The sequence below is a fragment of the Melanerpes formicivorus genome, unplaced genomic scaffold (assembly GCF_026170545.1).
Source record: "Melanerpes formicivorus ecotype bairdi unplaced genomic scaffold, bMelFor1.0.p_v2 SCAF_16, whole genome shotgun sequence".
NCBI classification, from domain to species: domain Eukaryota; kingdom Metazoa; phylum Chordata; class Aves; order Piciformes; family Picidae; genus Melanerpes; species Melanerpes formicivorus.
This window is the reverse complement of record NW_027142368.1, coordinates 9312609-9332806: the sequence shown is the minus strand read 5'-3', so window position 1 is coordinate 9332806 and position 20198 is coordinate 9312609. Positions and strand designations below refer to the sequence as shown.

The 20198-nt window shown below is 43.3% G+C and overlaps 1 protein-coding gene across 3 annotated transcripts in view; it reads right to left on the bottom strand.

Annotated features, from left to right (window-relative positions):
* Positions 1–14420, bottom strand: part of LMO1 (LIM domain only 1) — a 64013-nt gene extending 49593 nt beyond the window's left edge. Inside the window, exons 1-2 of one of the 3 annotated variants that reach the window (XM_068148038.1) lie at positions 13900–14420; positions 8476–8577 (exon numbers count right to left, since the gene is read on the bottom strand). In XM_068148038.1, coding sequence (XP_068004139.1) covers positions 8476–8500 — 25 coding nt within the window. In that variant the 5' untranslated portion in view covers positions 8501–8577; positions 13900–14420. Of the gene's footprint in view, positions 1–8475; positions 9091–13899 lie in introns of those variants that run through there. The other 2 variants (XM_068148039.1, XM_068148037.1) reach the window with 2 other exon arrangements.
* Between the last annotated feature and the right edge of the window lie 5778 nt (positions 14421–20198).

The following is a 20198-nucleotide window of genomic DNA, read 5'->3' as shown; positions in this document are numbered from 1 at the left end:
CAATAAGAGCAATAAGCCACCTGCCAGCTGTCTTCTATATTAAAATATTTCAGAGTTCTTAGAGCTGCTTGATTTCCCATCTTGCTCCAAGTCCAGAGGAACTTTGTGAGTTGCTAGTTCTGCCAGGCAGCAGTGACACTGCTCATTACTTTTCAAATAGGTTTAGAAGCTACAATCACACTCCACTCAATCTAGAAGCATGCGCTGTCTTTCAGTGCAATGTGGTCCTTTGCCATCTACTGCAAATGGGTTTTAAAAGCAGTGGTGGAAACAATGTGTGCTTAATCTGAACGTGGACTGCAGAGAGGTCACACACTCAAATATCCTGTTTTATGTGGTGTCTGGTTGTATTTTAAAACACTCTTTCTACAGACTTCAAGCCAGCTGAGGTCACAAACAATCATATACAGATTAGAAAGGGGAAGGAGGTGGGGGGAGCGAAGGGGAGCCTTGTCTGACACACTGAAGTAGGACACTCTAAATTGCACTTAGTATTTCTTTAGAAGGAAAAAAAGGCTAAAGTAGTAAGCTTTGGAGAAACAGTAAACGGCGTGGTGGTTAAAGAGTTTTTATTCAAATAAAGTCTTGCCCCAGGAGATGGAAGGAGAATCTTGAAATATGGAGATAGGATTTTACATGTGCTAAAAGCATTAGTGTGACACTTTTTGGGAGGGGAAAAAAAAAAAGGGGGGGGGGGGGGAGGAAAATACCTTCGTTGTTCTACATGACAAAATAGCTACTAAATGTTTGCTTTGATCCCAGCGCATAAAGGGTGAAGCTTTTAGGCAAGGAGCGGCAGGTGATCTCAGCTCTTCTGCAAGTCCTAATGCTCCTAAAAGCCACTCTTCCAGTTTCTGTAATTGGGCATCAGTAGTTAATGTAGTATTGACTGCATTACATGCTCCTGTGCATCCTCTCACTAATGCCAATTGCATCACCTTGTACATTTACCATATTGCTTAGCCAATAGCTGTTAAAAGCAATCCAAATCATGAATCATATAGGAAACTTTTAGCAAGACACGACATCCAAAGGAGACAATTTACAGTTGAGTTAATCTGGGTACATTAGCGAGACATGGATTCAGGAAGACAGACCAATTTATGTTACTTTAGTTTTACCCTTTATTGCTTTGTATAGGCAAATGAATGGAAGGGCATGGAGTAAAAACAGATATAAAGGAGTCCTTTTCAAAACAGATCTCCATTCTGTGCAGACAGGTCAAAGAGTTTGAGACTGATGCTTGGTTTGGGCTTTCATAACCATAACAGGGTACTTACAGAAATCATTTTCCACAAAGGAGTATAAAGATAAATATATAATGGATTCGGAATAATGTTCAATACCCACCCCCACTACATTAGCCAGAAACCAGGTTGCTCACCATTATCCTAAGGCATGGCCTATCCAAAAGTCACCTGCCATCACGAGTGCCAGGAAGAGGCTTCACTCAAGGTCCCAGTTAGGTCTGCTCATGAGCTCTTTCAGGTGGGAACCCAAAGCAGGAGGTGTTCTTCAAAACACACCACATTTTACCAGTTCAAGCCAGTCCTCCACCCACACATTTCTAGCACATCACTTGTCAATATGCAGAAAATACAACCTTGCCCTACCTACTCAACTTGAAGGGGTTGCATCCTTTTGAAATGTATACCCATCTCTCTGGAACAGAGGGAAACTCTACAAGCATTAAAGAAGTATTGGTTAACCCACATCCCCTTCAAGGCAGAGCCAACCAGGAAACAAATTAGTAGCAAGTTTCCTCTGAAAAAGTACATTTTACAGAACAATTTCACACTGGATGCTTGACCAAAAGATGCATAGCAAATTGACATAGCACCTTTCTGCTTTTCTGAGCAAGCTCAGTAGCACCAGGAAAATAGAGGAGATGAGGAAAAAAGGACAGCTAGAAAGTGTGCTGTTGCCTCATCTCTTGTTAGTATTGAGTAATTTGCAATATTTTTGAAGGGGGCAGGAAAAAAAAATGGGGAAAAAAAAAGAAGAGTGGTAAGTGAAATTTAGGGGAAGCAATACTCATCAGCCAAAAACTTTACAAAAGACAAACTGAACTGCATCCTTAAAATACTGGAATTAGAATACTGGAGACTCTAGTGTTCTAAGTCTAGTGAAAAAAAAAAAGAAAGAAAAAAAAATCATGATGATTGCCCTTTGAAAAGCTTCCAGACGTCCCTTCGAAAGAGTTGCACATGCAGGGAAAATGCCAAAACAAAACATTTTCACTAGCTGATCAATTTAAACAGCTGTGGTAAAGCTGCAGCCACTGGCACCATCATTAACAATTTAAAGCATGGCTGCTTTTGTCTTCCTTCCCAGTTACATTCTCATTATGCCTTTTTATTTATTAGAAACACAGTCCTCTGGAATACATTTCTATATCTCAGATCCATAATAAACCAAGTAGGAACATCCCTGGCTTCTACTCAAATGGATGTTTACATTGGCGAGAGGGTTAATTGTTTAATTCTGGTCCAAGTTCTCTGCAGTTCAGTCATGAATATGCAACAATCATCCACTTTTTCCTTAAGAGGAGCTAGAACTGTTGAAATCAATAGTTTAAAAAGAAGGCAAATATTACTTTCACTGCCCAAATCACCCTCTCAGAGTTTGATTAGCATGCAAGGAACTCTGAACACTGGCGTAGAGAATGCGGAAATGTTCAGTGAAATTAAAAATCCTCTAAATTTGGACAACAGCATCCATTATCTGCTTTGATGTGCAATGTATGAAGAAACTAGTTTGCAAGAACATTCACTGGAGAGCTGAGCATCTGTTTGCACTGATAGCACCCAACATCGCGCTTGAAAACTTGGGCTCAGGAGTCATGCTGTTGGAGGACAGAAAACACACACACACACTTACACACTGAGGTTTCAAAAACAGTAGCTGTGGAGAATTGTTCTCAGACCATCTATAGGTTCAATTATGTTAATCTAAGAGTGAACAACTTTCATTTTAAACCACCCCTCCCCTCCACCCCAAAGTCTTCAGTGAATAGGAAGAACATTCACTGAATAAATCATTCCCTGGCAACAGTTACGCACATTATTGAAGTTGGGGGCAGCAATTTCTATATGGTTTAAAACAATGTCTATGTATTCTAAATGATGACAGTTCTGCCCCATTTAAAAAAGATGCAAACCCATTAGAGTTTTAGAGTCCAGCATTTAGCAGCATCTGCAAGTGCCTTTTTTATTCTTACACCACAACACTTAAGGCTTGATACCATTATTCTGATTTTGAATTGATTTCAAGTAAAATACCATATTTACCATAAACTTTCATATTCTTTACCTCAGTAAGGCTCCTCACAGAGGCAATCACTCACGTGCTAAAAGAACAGTTTGCCTTTAGCAGAATGCAATAGTTCATGCTAATGACAGTGCAGCGAAACTTTGAGCAGAAAGCACATTTCCAAAGACAGTAAAACCATTTCTAAATACAAAGCCTGAAAACCTTAAGAAAGCCTCCAAATGAAATCAATTAATCCTCCAACCATGATAAATTTCTTAACCATTTAAGAAATGTATTTCAGACTCTGCTGTGACCCTTTATCACCAGACCTAATGGATTACTTTATTAATAATGCACTGCTCTTAAAAGGAATTTTTCCGAGGATTCTACCATAAGAGAGCATTTTCGGGATGGCTATGACAAACAGGCTGACATGTTCATGTTGTATCTATTAAAGATAATAAAATTTAACACTAACTCCAAAGAAGACAAATTATGTTCTGCTGTCAGGGTATCAGGCATACGTTCTACTGTATTAAACCAAAATTAGAGCAAACTGATTTCCAGGAACCAGCTTCTTCTTTTGCCCTATTACCAGAGCTGAAAAACGTTCCTACACTGTTTTAACACTTATGTCAGCCCGAAAACTATCACGTGTCACTGGCATCTGGGAATGAAGAATGATGACATCCTGTACAGATGCCTAACCAGATCATTCAGCTATCTAGTCTGAGCAAACACCAAGAACTACTTGAGGGCCCAGCAGGAATGCTCCCTTACAAAGCAGTTTGCTCCTATTAGGCCTGCTAACTCTTTTTTTGCTCCTCTTCTTCCCATAGGATAAGATTTCATTAAACAGAGATCTAGATTATCAGTGCTCCAACTACACTATCTTCCGTTTCTTGAAAAGGTTTAAGCAGCTACTTCACTATCTCATGGTTCTCTTGTGCTTAGGTACGTGCCATTTCCGGGGGCAGCAGGCACCTCTAGGAAGGCTACCTCTAACTCCACACTTGGGCAGCTTTGGAGAAACACTGCAAAATTATTATTTTCTTTTTCCCTTTGTGGCCAAACAGAGTCTCATGGTTTATTTCCCTGCAAAACATGCTCTGGTTTTATTCAGATTCCTGCTTTTACCACCTTCTGTCTTCTCCTCATACATATATTACTCCACTGCTGTACATTTGAGTCACCAAAGGACACTGTGTTATGCACTAAAGCCAGATCAAACCTCTGAAATTACACCAAGTCCACATGTGTCAAGATCGAGTCCCTGAAAAACCAACAGGCAAGCAGCTGAATAGGTTAAAACTTGGCTTTGGGTGACCTGGATAAGATATCCATTGATTAAGTTGTGTCTGGAAAGATGTGCAGCAGTTCTTTTTCACAAGGGAAGCTAAACCAATGGTGGACCACAAAGAAGGTCCAAAGGTAGAGAAGCACAAGAGACAAAAAGAAAACTCTAACAGTCTCAGGAATATTAGGCAACAGAAAAATTAAATTCCATGTCACTTGAGGAAAAAGCCACCCTGCCATTTCCTCTTCTCTTTCTTTGTGTCATTTCTCAATAGATACATCTGAGAAAGGTACAGTAAAAAGGAAACAAAAGGTACCAGCAGCACCTGGAACAGCTCTTCTTCTTGTATGGCACTATTTGTACCAGGCTTGTCTACAAGCCATACCTGCCTTACGCTTGTGTGTATGATTTTTGTCAAAAGAGGACTGTCAGGACCTCCCCTGCTGGAGGTAGATCTCTCGCCTTATCCATCTACCTATCTATAGGTACCTCCATATGGCAGCTGGCATACTCATTTGTGAAACCAAACCACAACCCTGCTATCCTGGCTAGGGTGCTGTGACACCATTTCTGTAACTGCCATTATACAATCAATTTCACTGCCTTTCTAATTCCAAACGCTGCTTTTCTTCCCTTCTGTGCAGGGTAAGATGGGCTCTTACACAACAGGGAACCCAACCGCTGCTACTAATCCAGTTTCAAATTACCTAATATTCATTGCCCTAAATACCTCCCATCAACCTAAGACCCATTCTCCAACCCCACTGCACACAACCACTAAGCATCTATATTTTTCTTCTCATTTGCAAAGAAATTATGGAGATTTTTTTTCGCAAATAAACCCCAAGGTTTGCATATGGGTACATATCTAACGAAGTTCTCCGCTATATTATTTACTTGGCCTACTCTTGTGATCTATTTAATCAGAGTTCTGCTTGAAAACACAAAGGATCCATGATTTGGGGTGCTACTGTCTATGCAAACATCGGGAGGAACACACAGCTGATGAGTGCACACACTCTCAATGACTGGGTTGAAGGATACTATGTCTAGTTAACACAGTACAAGTTAGCTAAAAGGAAACTTTCACCCCACACACACATAACAAAGAGCCGTGATTTCTATTAGTGCATTTCATACCATACATGCTGATTACCAGGCTGTGCTTCATTGTTAGCAGAGATTACAGCTGGGATAAGCTGCAGCTTTTTCCTAATTGCTATTATGATGACTGAATTTTTGTTTTGTGTCAAGCATTATTCACACATTATACTCCAAAATTTGATCCCTCCATGATGCATTATTGATTCTGTGCAGGCAATCACACTGCCGCCAATGTGAAGAATTAATTTAGGCTATTCTACTTGATTTGCATTGCTCCACCATAGCAGAACATGGTTCTATAGGGAAACACAAATTGAAAGGAAAGATATAACAGAATATGGAAAATGCTGCTGTCTTTTAGAAGAGATGGGTCCTAGAAAGGGGGGGGGGGGGAAGACAAAAAATCCCAAACCCAGCACAACACGTGTGGTCCAGGAAGAAGGAAGGTCAGTCAGCCAAATTTGTCTTAGTCAGAGGAAGGTTACAAGAGTAGCCTTATGCCTTTAATAAAGTAAACTGGCTTGCTTCAACTTGTATTGCCAAAGAAAACAACTGAACACCTCTGAGAGCAACACTGCTTCAAAGCCTTTGAAACCCTGTTAGCTTCATTTGTTTTCCCAGCATAAGCAATACTCAGCCACTTAGCGTCTTTTATCCACAGTCTAGTCAACTGCAAAGCTGATCTAGAAGATGTGGAACAGATGCTTCACATCTACTTCTTTTTTTTTTTTCTTGAAAGTTCTACTGTGTTAACAAAGAAACTTATGAGACCTCAAGAGAAATAAAGCCTGTGATTTATTATTATTTTCCCTGAATAAGATGATTTCACAGTTTTAGGATATCAACTTAACTAGCAGAGAATAAATTCAGAAGGACAAGGCACTTTTACATGGGCACAGATCCCACACTGGTCAACTCTTAGTCAAAATTTGATCACATATGCCTACAAGAGAGCACTGAGAATGACACATTTCTGCTTGGTTTCATATTTTAAAGGTGTTAAACCTTTGTGGAAAATCCAGTCACAATTTTTTTTTTTTGTTTTCATTGTCCCAAGTGCTTCACACAAGAATGAAATAAAACCTCACATTTCCTCCCAGAAACTAGATTCAAATCCTATGCAGAGGATTACACTAGGCTGAAAATTTTAGAAATCAAACTTTATAATAACACAAAGACCTCAAAATTCTAGATGTGAAATACTGGGTAGTATTCTGCCCCACCACCACCCTTTTTGGGGAGGGAAAGAAGGGAGAAAGAGACAAGAAACTTCAGTAGAAGACCTTTGGTTATATGTGAACATCTACCCATTATTTTCAGTAGTCAAGCCTTCTTTCCTCATTATTCTCCAGTAGAGTATTAATTCAGCTTTAAAATACCAAAAGACAGATAGGGGTTGGGGAACAAAATTCATATTGCTCCAACTTATTATCACCGGGCAGCTTTCAGTACTATTCACAATGCATGATTAGCACCCATCTGGCACAGGAAAGCAAGCGACTTTGAATCACAATTTATATTTCTCATAAATATTTTAAAAAGCAATACATATATTCAAGTAAAATCAATGATAATGCCAAAATGCTCAATTTTCAATTTCTCCAAGCTCTTTGGCTCCCTGTGAAAAGCTGTTTCCTGTCTACAGTCTTGCCAATATTGAGTAATTTCTTCTACTTCCAAGAGACAACTGCCTATGACTTACTTTTTATTTTCCTAACACTTAAGAGATTTCTGAAATAAAAAGATCAGAGAACCAGCAATACACCCATTACATGGCACACCCCATCCACTTACAAAAGTGAAATGAAACAATGAGATAACTGCTACAAATGTGCATTAGAAGCTCAGATGTAGTTCCCATTTTCAATGCTCCAAGTGCCACCAAGGTGGCGGTCTTTGGCAAGAGGCAGCGCCATCAATGGAAGCCCATCTGGATGGCTACAGAAATGTTCTGCTCTGCCTCAGTTTTAGTCTCTGCTCTCAGAGTACCTAAGCCACAAAGTAGCCTTAGAAAAAAACTTCATTAAAAAGTTGTGATTAGATTACCACATTCACCCTAGAAACTATTCGTGACTGAGCAGTTCAGTTGCATACCCTAGTAGGCAATGTGCAAACGAAGGCATCATTCAGACTACTAACTTACACGGACTCCTTAGTCATCCTTGACAAGGACTAGTCAGCTTTAATGAAATAAGTATTTGTGAAGTTCTAAAATAAGTCAAGCTCTCCTTCAGCTTCATTCATTAAATTACCTCCTAAATGAACCCCCACTTCTGCCATTTAGGAAAGGGAGTAGACTCTTAGAATAAGCCAATGCCTTTTTTTTTTTGCCAGAGCAGCTTATTAGCTTATTGTCATTATGTTTATATCTATGAAGAAAAGCTGTGAGAAATAGATATTGAAGGCGCGCTAAAGAGCCCCAAATGGCATGCAATGGAAAGGAAAGAGAATCTCAAAATTAGATTTACAATAACAGCTGTTAAAATAAACAAGCTAAAATGGAAATATTACAGTAACTTGTAGAAAGAAAAATCTAAATAGATATTAAAAGAAAACAAAATTAAGCTGTTTCTGCTGTGCCCTTCATCAAACAGTGCCTGGGGTAAACCCTTCCCAACTGGTTTGATTGTGCCAGGGAAAAGATTAAAAAATAATAATGATAATGAGCAAGCATGCTTTCACCAACACAAGAGAAAAATATCAGAAGCTGAAAGTGGAGCACTGATATGCACAGCGCACATCTGCTTCAAAACTATTTATTTCTACATTAGCAGCACACAGAAGACACGAAGCACAGGCTTACACAATCTCAGCCCACCTACCGTCCTCCTTGTCCAGCACCATCATCTCCGCAATCAAGAAAAGTCCGGGGACAGATGCTTCTTCTCCAGCAGCCTCCGCTCAGGGGAGAGGAGAACAAGTCTCTGGGAACACAAATGAGCTACGGTACAGCTGATCGTCCTTTAGCAGCAAGTGAGCTCTAATTACCCAGTTGTCCAGCTTTTAACCTAGATTGCACTCAGTTAGAATTACACTCAGAAATAAAGCACTTTGCAGATACAAAAGCAGTCTCACCTACTTTTGTGCTTCAGAATTGCAAGGAACTAAAACTGCAATTTAGAAAGAAGGGGGATCAGAGCTGTTTCTTTGGTTCTCACCTTCTAAATGGCTCAATTTACACAGTATAATCTATTTTAATGTAATTGCATTTGATAGCTCATAACCCTGGCTGTTAGAACTACACAGCTTTCAGCCTTATAAAGTGTTTTCCCTTTGGATTTAAGCTGAATCTGAATCTAAAATTATACTGGGCGAGGGTAGAACACCTCAGCCCGGCTGCTGCTGCCTCCCTCCCGCAATTTGCGAGCTTTGCACACTTGCTGTTGAATAAGCGCACACATTTCCCAGGGACCCCTCTCGCTCTCCTGCCAGGCTTTTCCTGGCAGAGCGGAGCCTTCCCGGCTCAGCAGCACCACCTGCAGCCCGCCGACCCTGCCGCCGCCTCTCCGCCCCGGGACCGAGCCGCGGCGGGGACAGAGCGGGGCGGGGACCGGGGACAGCGGTGAGGACAGCCCGGGGCGGGGGTAAGGGGCTGCGCAGGCAGCGTGCTGCACCGGCGCGATGGTCCAAAGCCGGGGTACGAGTCCAGATTCGCTCCCTTCAGGATCACATCTGCGGGCAGCTCAGAAGCTCCAAACTCCGCGGCTGACGCCTGGCCCCGGACCTGCCTTACAGTACCATCGCCTTGTACCAGCCCTATCTCCTGCTGCTGGATTTTACACATCTGCTGTGATCTAAAACTTGATAATAATTTTCAGTACAAACATTTTGGGATTGTTTTCACATGTGCATATTAGTTTCAAGGAATACTCTTGAGACCAGAGCTCCATTTTCACCAGGATGATATTAAAATGAATTTAAGAAATCAAACCTGGTACAAACACTCACTGGTCTGCTCCACTTTTCAAAGATGCCATCAATGCCCAGATACAAAGTGACCAGTTTGGGGCCTATGTCTCTTATCCTTCCCCTCTCAACTCCCAACCCTTACTCCAACCAGTCATCTGTTGTCTCCGATGGCGCTCATAAGGATCTGCGGGATCAGAGGCGTCGCTACCAGGATCAACAGCACCATTTCACTCATCTCTGTCTTTTAATCCAAGAAAACATTTGATTCCTGCTTTAATGACACTTCTTCCTCCCCTTTACAACTGATACAACGGTACTCTAAAAGGCATGATAGCGAGCTCAAGTTATATATCCCTAAGACCGATTTCTAATTAGATTCCTTATCCGCAGCTGAAGTGGCTTTTCCTTCCCCTTCATTCAGAATGCTTAATCCTAACAGTCCTTGAGCATATTTGATGTTAAATGTATCATTTTACAATGAACTGTTTTCATGCAGTACTTTGAACAACTCTATTTTTTCTAGTGATACTGGCTTGGAAGTGTTGAATATGTATTTTAGCATGAGAATGCAACCATCAAAAACAACTATTTTATTTTAAGAAGTATCACAAGCTAAAAAGGAGGAGGACTTTATCCCAGAGATCAAAGTCTAACAGTTAAAAACATCAGTGCGGAAACTAACACCACCACTATGCTGGAGGCATTTTAATACTGCTAATACACTATTGGCCTCCATTAGAAAACAATGATATGTTCCACCTTCCTGTTTGCACACTTTTCAACCCTGCCACCTTCAGACAGGACAAACTTACCCCCAAAAATACAGCACATGTAAACCTATGCTATTTGTCAGTTATAAGAAAGGCAGGTTTTTGACACAAGTGAAGTTAGCCGCTGTCTATCGCAGCTGGCTTCTGTAGCAGAGCACACCAGCAGGCATAAAGCACTTGTAAAAATATGCTGTACCGGATCAATGTATGTTTTATCCCTTCCCTGCGTCATCGTGTCATAGAGGCTGGATTACTCCCTTTGCAAACAGGCATTTTTAAATGCTTTACCTCTTTACTCATTTCACACACCGACAATAAGAAAGTTTTCTAACCCCCAACACATTTGTATGGCAATTAAAGGCAGCTACAATTACCATGACCTGTTGGAATTAAATGTGATACCTGATGTCAGCTTACTTTTCTTTAAAGCGGAAGACTAGTCTTTGCAATCAAAATATTTGTGTACTTGAGAAATATCATAACTCTCATTATCCTGAAATGTATAATGAGCTGCACGGTATGGAAGTTGACTTGCCAACAGCAAATCAGCAGTGGTTTACACACTGGAACTGACTGAAAGGCAAGACTGGAAGTTTTGCACTCTCAGCCCTTCATTTTTTTTCCTCCCATCTCTCAGTTCCTAACATCTGTTTTGGGAAGATAGTTGCCAAAAATCCACTGTAAAATGGTATTTTCCAATATCAACTCATGTTGCATCAGTCAAGTTACATTATGTCACTTCAAACATGCAAAATGTGTTACCTCCCTGACATAACTTGACATGATGCCACAACACATCAAGTCAAAAACATTATTATTGTTATTTTTTCAGCCTGCCCCTTCATCCTCAATGATATCTGTAAAGACCACAGAAAAGTATTACTGCATCTCTACCATGTCTTTTGGCACTACGGAGTGTGCCTGCCAAAGAAGCTGTTCACTCACAAAGCCATGTAGACGTTATTAGACTTCATGGGCGACACTAGTGCCACACAGGGGCTAGCACACACCCCTAAAGCACTGTAACAGCCCCAACCCGGAGCTGGAAGAGTGGGCAGCTGCCTCTGAGACCACCACCATGGCCTAGCTTGCTAAGTAGCCTTTCAGGGATGCAAAGGCAATGAGCACATTGCAACCTCTACCTACTAGGCAGCAAGTGTCATCCTTGCAACCCTCAACTGGGGTGGGGGAAAGGTTTCTGAAATCCTGCCTTCTCCACTCAGTAATAATTATGAATACTCCTATTGCTGCCAGAGACCTCAGAAGAAGAAAACCTCTCAAATCCCACCTCCCCCCACATGGCAAAGCCTCTTAAAATCAAGGGGAAAGTTGGATAGTAGCCACAACACCAGAATTTTTAGATGGTAGAAATCAGACTGGCCTCTGGGACAGAAAGATAAAAAGGAAAAAAATAGTCATTTATGGGAGAAAAGCAGACCCATTTTTATTAACAAGCTCATTCAAGCTTGATTTCAAAAGGAATTGGTTTAGTTAGCAAGTGCTTCCATTTCAGTCCATTTGTAACCTGTGCAGGTCCAGCATCCCCTTTTAACATTCACAGATGAGCAGGCAAGTGAAGCCCATTTGAATCAGGCAGAAAGAAAAGTACAAAGGTAAAATAACCTCTTCATAAACGAGTTTCTTCTCTGAATCTCATCTCCTGTCCCCAATTTCTCCAGTGCACTTTTAAAAGTGAGCATAATTTCTCCTCCAACTACTTCATCAACAGCACAGGAGATTCCCAGGCATTACTGCAGTCTGTTGCTCTGATCTCCACATCCCTCTCATCAGGGGTTTGTTTCCTACTTTACTCCTTTTTAAGTGCACCTCACACTAATTTCCTTTTTACTTCTACCATCGCCATCATTATTTGCTTTTATACATTGCTCATGAGATCTCCTGGAAGGAGGCTGTTGAGAACTGTCTGGATTATCAATGGTTCTAGTTTCATTTCCTTACACCACTATCACACCAGCCCTGAGCTCCTTGTGTTTAATGAGTATGTCTGCAACACTTGAAAGAACCCAAATACCCCTATTAGGAAACCCTCTTCAGATCTGTTTTTCCTCCCAGCTCACCTGTGCCTCTCACTCCTGCACTGGAGGCAGCATCCTGCTGTTAGCCCGTCAATCAGATTGAAATGGATACAGGTTGGCAGGCACCCTCTGACAAAGAGTCACTGGGATTAAGACATTACCCAGTTATTGTCACTATTTAAGGGTATTAATGGAGATGATAAAAGCCTTTATTCCCTTTTCCTCCAACAGCTGGGCAAAATTCAGGGGGCTCTTGCAATGCAGGTCACCCCTGAAAGTGAGGTCAGAGAGAAACACGAACCTTTTTCCACACAGAAGTAAGAAATTACCCTGGATTAATTCCTCTGTTGTTACTTAACCCTTTTACCTTTGTGCATAGGGGGCGAGGGATGAGAAAAGTCTTTCTGTTGTTACCGCTCACTGACCAGTTGAATAAGTTCATTCCCTCTTCTCCAACCCACACGCTTTTGACTGGTGCATTACAGACCCGATTAATAACACCACATCAGTTTACTTCAGAGGGCTTCAAGAAACCAGAGGAAGACACCGGGAGAGGGATTCTCGGGGCAGAGGCATGTGACGAGTTTGCAGCAAGCTCCCTCCTCACGCACCTCTCTGGGGCAGCGAGCATTTAACCTTCTAGCTGTCAACGCCGCGGCCCCCTCCCACAGCCGGGTCGCACAAGCCAGCCCCGCATTCTCGTCGTGCCCCATCCGACTCCGAGGGGTCGTGGCAGGCGACTCGAACCTTACTGAAGCTGCAACTCCAGATCAAAAGAGAAGGGGAGGGCGGAGGGAAAAGAGGTAGAGAAAGAGGGACAGAGAGCACAGGAAAGCATCTCGTGCTTGCCTCTTCATCCTAGTATCCACTTTTCCGAGTTAGAGCCCCACGCCAGCCCGCCAGAGACATTTTATGGCAGCGCACGCAAACACGTACGGCAGCGCCGACTGCAATAGGAGCACGGGGCGGCATTTCGGCACCGCCTGCTTCGGATGCCACCGAAGTTGGCCCGGCAGTGACACGCGCCAAAGCCACCAGAGCTGATGGCGGGCCCAGTGACAGGGCTGCAGGCATCAGACACCTCCCTGCTGGCCGCAGCACTCGCCGCGGCCGGGGCAAGCAGCCGCCGTTGTCCCCGGCGCGGTCAGCGCCGCATCGCACCGCACGGCGGGGGCCGGGCGCGCCCGAGAGGAGAGACCTCAGACCGCTCGGCCTTGAAACGGCATCAGCAGCCCCGGGGGTGGGAGGGAGCACCGTCCCGGGCGCACTGCCCGGGCCCTGGTACCTCTTTGTGAGGCGGTGGGCTCCGCTACACCCGGCGCCGGCGGGGCGATGCGGGACAGGCCGGGTAGCAGCGCCCTGCCGCGGCACGATGAGCGGTAGCTCGGAGCGGGGTAGCTCTCTCCGTGCGTCCCTCGTTCCCTTCCTCCGTCCCTCGCTCCCTCCCTGCCCGGCGGCCGCCGCCTCCCGCGCCCGGGGCGCCCGAGCGGAGTTGGCGGCGGCGGGGCCCCGCGTCCCCGCTCCCACCTACCGTCCTCCTTGTCCAGCACCATTGTCCCGGGCGCCGAGGGCGGCCGCCGCCGCCGCCGCTCCGGCTCCTTGGGGCGCTCCCCCTCCAGCCGCCGCGGCGCGGCTCCGGGGGCGGCGAGGCCGGGCCGGAGAGCGGGGCGCTGCCCAGGCGGGGGACAGCGGCGCGACGGCCCCGATGCTGCCCCGGGACGCGAGTTTGGAGCAGGGCGTGCGGCGGGCTACGGTCGCGCTGGGCGCCGGAGAGCTGGAGCTGGGCTGCTGCACCAGCCGCCTCGCCCCCGGCCCCGCCGCTGCAGCTCGAGTGCCAGTTTAGATATTAAAAAAGACAAGGGGGGGTGGGGGTGGGGGGGATGAGAATAAAAGGCAAGGGAGGAACAATATCGCGGGCTGGCTCCCCAGCTCCGTCCGTCCCCAACCTGCGCTGTCAAAAATTGTCTTAATGTGATAGCTCACAACCTCTCCCCCCTCTGCTGTTGCTACTGCAAGAGCTTTCCAGTCTTCTAAAGTGCTTTTCTCTTGATTTCACTCTAAATCTAAAATTATATTCAAAGGAAGGGGGGTGGGAGGGAGGAAAGATGTGAACCTATCACTGAAAGCAAAAGCACTTGCCGCCTGCCTCTCTCGCTCGCTCTCTCAATTTATGTGCTTTGCACTCTCTCCTGCTGCTGAATAAATGCACACATTTCCCAGGGACCCTCAGATTCCCCTGTTAATTAAATCAATTCATTATGCTCAGATCTGATTAGCAGCCCCTTCCCCCCCTCTTTGAATCAATTATTCAATACACAAACATAATTGCCTGTGCCAGAGGTGTCTAAGTATTAGCTTATTTAACTCCAAGGACACTAATTACCCCTAGGGCAAGGGAACTTTTCTCATTAATTCTGACAAAACACAAAAGCACAGTTAAAGTGTGTGTGTATATACGTGTGTGAGAGAGAAAATGGAGGAGCGTATAGCCAAGGAAGGGAGGCATTACTCTAACACACGTGTTACTATGTAAATAAGCCAAATTTTCTTTCTACCTTTGCATTAGATTATTCCTCACATCTCCCCTTCCCTAAACTTGCCCTGTCCACCCCCTTGCACTTCAAGTAAGGGACGGATTGGCATTGCAATGGTAGCAGTTCTGGAATGAAAGTTCTTGCAACCAAATCTCAAAAGAAAAAATGTGTATAGGACAGATGTGGAACAGAAAATTCTGGCAGGCAATCTCTTGTACTTTAAAAACCTGTGAAAGAAGTGGCCCTCTGAAGCAGCAGGTAAGATGATATATGATCTAGTATGTACTGGGAACAGTTTGGAATTGTTTACCATTTGAATTAATGTCAGTGCCCACTATTAATGTACTTACTTCCTACATTTACCATAATGGGCTTGATTTCCATTAGCTGAAGCTGGAATGCTAAAAAGAGCCTCGGCAAGACTGATGCTAACTGAAATCGACCATCATTGTAGTGTCTGAGACATATGACTTCTGCCTCGTGTGTCACCCAAATTTTACCTCTGTATGAACCTCCTTTAAATAAAAAAGGGTAAGAAAAAAACTAGTAGTAATTGATTCCCCCAAATTAGGTTTTTACTTTCTGAAGACTTTTATTGTTCATGTCCTCAATGTGCACAGAAGTATTGAAGATTTTCTTTTTGTTTCCTTAGGCAATGCATGAGCTGATCCATTAATCCATTTGGCTTTATATATCAAGAAACTAATATTAGCCCAGCTCATCTATTAGCTTCTATTTAGGTTCCCCCATGTTGCCTTTTTTGGGGGGATTTTTGTTCGGGCTGTCTCCCCTTGAGGGGAGACTGACAATTTTTGATAGATTTCAGGGGAGCAAATGCTGCACATCCTGTCATGGGAATTGTCCCCAACTCCCCATCCTCACATTCACCCATGTCAAGACAGCCATGTCTTGCTTGTTTGGCAGCTCTGCCCCCTCTCTTTAAATCACACCTTGTACACATCACTTAAAGCCAAGGGGATGGAAAACCCCACGAGTACCTCCTCTTCTCCCCCTGCCCCCTCCCCCCCCAACCCTTTAGCTAAACTTTCTTGGCAACAAACTTACTGAGCTCATCTTCACAAGCATAAATACGACTGGGAACATAAAGTTATGTTTCATTAGTGCAGCATGTTTTTTCTGTGAGTACACACATATAAGGATAAAAATGCCTTCAGTTTTGTAACACAATGAACCCTGTTAATTCTCTGGTGTTTAATTTCCATTGTATGGCACTTACTGTGCCCACAGGAACTTGGTCCATCTAAACTCAATGAGTTTTTTCTATTTTTTTTTTTAATTTATTTTAAAAGAACACAGCAACACTTGAAAAAAATACTGACCCTGGAGAATATTGACTCATTTCTGAGTGTACTTTTGGTCCTTTGGTCCTTTTCTCACTGTGACCAAGGAGACTTGTGGGTGCAACTCCTGTGCCTTAATTCTGAGTTTGCTACAGGGGTGATGCATTTCCATCTACACGCAGACTTACCGAGTGGCAGGTGTTCATCTGCATGCACTGGAGCTCCAGGTCACTGTTGGCAAGCCAAGGGCAGAACAGGAAGAAACTGAGGAAACAGATGTTGACTTTGGTATCGTTCTTAGGAAGTGATGTTCACACCTGAGATGAGAGAGATGGAGTCACTGGAGATAAAAGAGATGGAGGGAGTGTCACGCAAGGGGAGGGCAGGGGGAAAAATACAAACTCCCAAGCATTCCATTCCCAAACAAACATCCTGCAGTTTGAGCAGTCTGCTGCAATCCTGCATTTACCATTGTAGGGATTTTTAGGTTTACAGTGTTAGTAAGATGAAGGGATGAACCCCAGTGTCCCCACTTTTTTACAGCATGGTGAAGCGTTGTTCTGCATGGTTTTGTGTTCAGCAAGTCATTTCTGTGAAGTGAGCAAGTTTCAGTAATTTTTGAGCCTCTTCCACCCAGTAGATTAGAAATCTCATACAAAGGATTTGACCACATTTATTTTTCAGTACCTTGACACCAGAGAGGCACAGCTAGATCACTCCTTCAAAAAGCGCTTACGTAGGTAACAGGCACCAGAACGAGTGACTGGGAAAACTTGACACAGATCAGTGCCAGAACTGGGAATAAGCCTCAGGTCCCCGATGCTCCGTTCTCGGGAACAAAGCTCTGAAGCAGCTCGCTGCTGGAGGAGGATCAGACAACACCGTTGCTGAGGTGCCAGTTTATCATTAACATGCTCTGTTATCCATTCAATTATGGCACCTTACACACACCCTGTCTAGGCAGTTCTGAGAAGTCATCATGCCCAATACTGCAGAAACCATAGATAAAGAGAACAGCTGTGCTCTGCCTAGGGAAGCTTCTGATCTAATACTAATTTCTGATCTTCCTGGTGTGGGAGGGAAGAGGTACACAGGAATAGAAACACCTATATGCTTCAGTAAGGGCTAAGGCTTGGAGGACTTCTGAGTCTAACTGGAGGTCCTTGCTCACTAGCTGCCCTTATTTTTGCTTATCTGGAGCACAAGGGAGAGAAAATGAAGTTTCTTAAGAAGAACATGCTGTTTTTACTAAATTGCAGAGGAAGTCTGCAGTATACTTAAGTCAAGCCTTTAGCAGACCCGTGAGGTTTCATATTATCCTATGCTTGAATGAGGCAGATGACTGGAGCAAAAACCAGCTAATGACATAAAAGCATTCTTCTACGTTCAGTCTCTCTTAATTAAGGAGTTGGTTAATGTTTTAGTGTTGGGAATTATAAAGCTTCATCAGGGAGGTTAATATGTTTTTTATTTTACCTTTTAGCTGACAGGAGAAAAAAAAATCAAAACAAAAAAAGAGAAGGTGATTAAGTCATGTGCCAGTCAGAATCCCACAGTGAAGGCAGTATCAGGTCATACCAAAGACCATTGTTGCTCATAGTGGATTTAGTAGCTACTTCCAAAATCAGATTTCTGAACAGATGAGACTTTTATCTGCCAGTTTAGTCACATGGGTTTTATTTCTTGAATTCACACAAACAACCAAGACAATTTGCACAGCTCTGTACTAGATTAGCTACAAATAATCTCTATGTTATTACCCATTTCAGAACCACTTGCACCTACCTTGCTAGTGTCAGAAGAGAGTGACCACTGGCCTGACCTTATGCCACCCTTCAGCCATCCTATAAGGAGGAAAATCCCAAGTGCTTAAAAAAGTTACATTCACACAAAACAGAGGCTGCAGTTCAAAAGCCCACTTAAATACACACCTGAAATCTACAGACCTCAATTATTTCTAAACTCCTGCTTGATCTGCTTAACTTCTTTGCCCATACATTGTAAAAATAATTTATCACTTGATTCTGTTACTGTTTTGCATGAAATGAATGCTAAATATTTTTGGAAGTATAGGCTATTAAAAAAAAAAGAGACAGCAGTGTGAAAAAAATACAGCATCTCCTTTGACAGAAGAAAAATAGCAAAGCCTCAAAAACACTAGAGAATGTGTTCTTTACCACTGTGATATAAGGCTGGTACCTTAAGCCATTAGGCTTTATAATCTGTAATGACCTCTTAGAGAAATTTACAGCGGATAAATTAGTTATTCAGAAGTTTTGCTGCTGCTCTCCATAGCTCAAAGTTAAAAAGAAACCGTTCCCCCCCTCCCCAAATAAAAGCAGCAAGACCTATATTTTCGGTCTGCTTCTTCTTTCATAAGTTTAACAGGCAGATTCTAAGCCTCCTTCACCCCCATCCCCACACTGCTCAGCTGCAATGAACTCCATAAATGCTTCTTTCTACATGAGAAACCTGTATCAGAAAGGTTTTCTTGAGTGGGTCTGAACTACTGGAGGATCGGGTTGGGTTTGCCACACTGCAAATCCATCAGTGTCTTTCCAGCACCAGTACAGCTGGGGAGAAGGGCAAGACTAAGGCAGAGGAACCTATGACATGAGTGAATAGCTTTAGAGGATGCCCAGACTAGGAGCTGGAACAGACTGGTTTTCCCTGGGCTCCAGGGAAATCATTCTTAGAGGAGATACATTTTTTCCAGGAGATGTCTCCTTTCTCCTACTTCTCAGAACTTTCCTAGGCTCATGTGAAATATTTTACTGCACATGTGTGGTCAATCAGCTCTCTACAGTGATGTAAAATTTTAGTTCTTACTGAAGTTAAGCAAAATTTCAGAAATGCACCTTTAGTCCAGCCTCTCTAAGCAAGTCAACACATGGACTGTGACTCTGCCACCTCTTCACACAGCAGTATGTGTGAAGAGCTTCCAGAGTCCTTTGAAGTAAGTGGAAAAAAATCCTTAACAAAACTCAAACCCAACCCAAAACTCAATGAAAAACACCCCAAACCTGATGATTATATTCTGGTAATAGTGTTTCTATGTCTCCCAACTTCATCTGGACCAGTAATTAACTTCTCTGTGTCAGTGTTCATTGTCACTGCAGTGTTTTCCTGCAGATAGTCCTGCCTTTTGTTCCTTACCGTGGTGGGTGTAGTAGGGAGACCTGAAAGGCAAATCTGGCATCCTTTCATCGGCATCAGTTGTGTTGTGGAGGAATGGAGACAATGTCTGGTTCTAGAGTGACACATGGAGCTCTTGGGCTTCATGTCACATCCAATATTATGATCAGATATTATTGCTCCTTGACTGATGTCAAGCAGAGACTAATCAGAGAGGGGTGAATAGAGGCAGAGCCATGGAGCTGGCTTTTCATAATCTGTTACTATAAGTTCTTCTTCATACTGCAGCAGCACACAGGGGTCCCAGTTGTGCAGTTAGACCATAATGTAGCATCCAAAAATCCCAGTGCCTTTCTTCAAAATATTTTTATTTCTTCACTGTCTTGCTGCTGAAGAGATCAGACAGAGTTGACACAGAATGACTGGAGATGGAAATACGTTAATGGAAGGATAAAATGCAATATTAGGCTCACATTCTAAGACAGTGCCAGCATCCCCTGAGTTTTCTGGCTCCCTCTGACCCTGCTCGGCATGCATGACATTTCCCAGGTCTTCATAGCGTTGTTCTAACAGCATATCATCTAAAAATGTTGGTCCTGTAGGAAAATGGTGACTAGCACAATAGCAGTATGTGCCAGCACACAAAGGATATGGCATTGCTGCTGAACGCACAACAGAGGAATTCCAGCTACTCCCACATCACACCGCCAGTGAAGGTCTCTTGCACTGGACAATGTTTTGTGCATGATCTCATCAGCATCCAGTTCAGTCTGAATCTAATGGTGATAATCTTGATCCATTAATGTGTGAGAGCAGAAAACACATCCACAAACCAAAGAGATTAATATATTTCTTTTGGT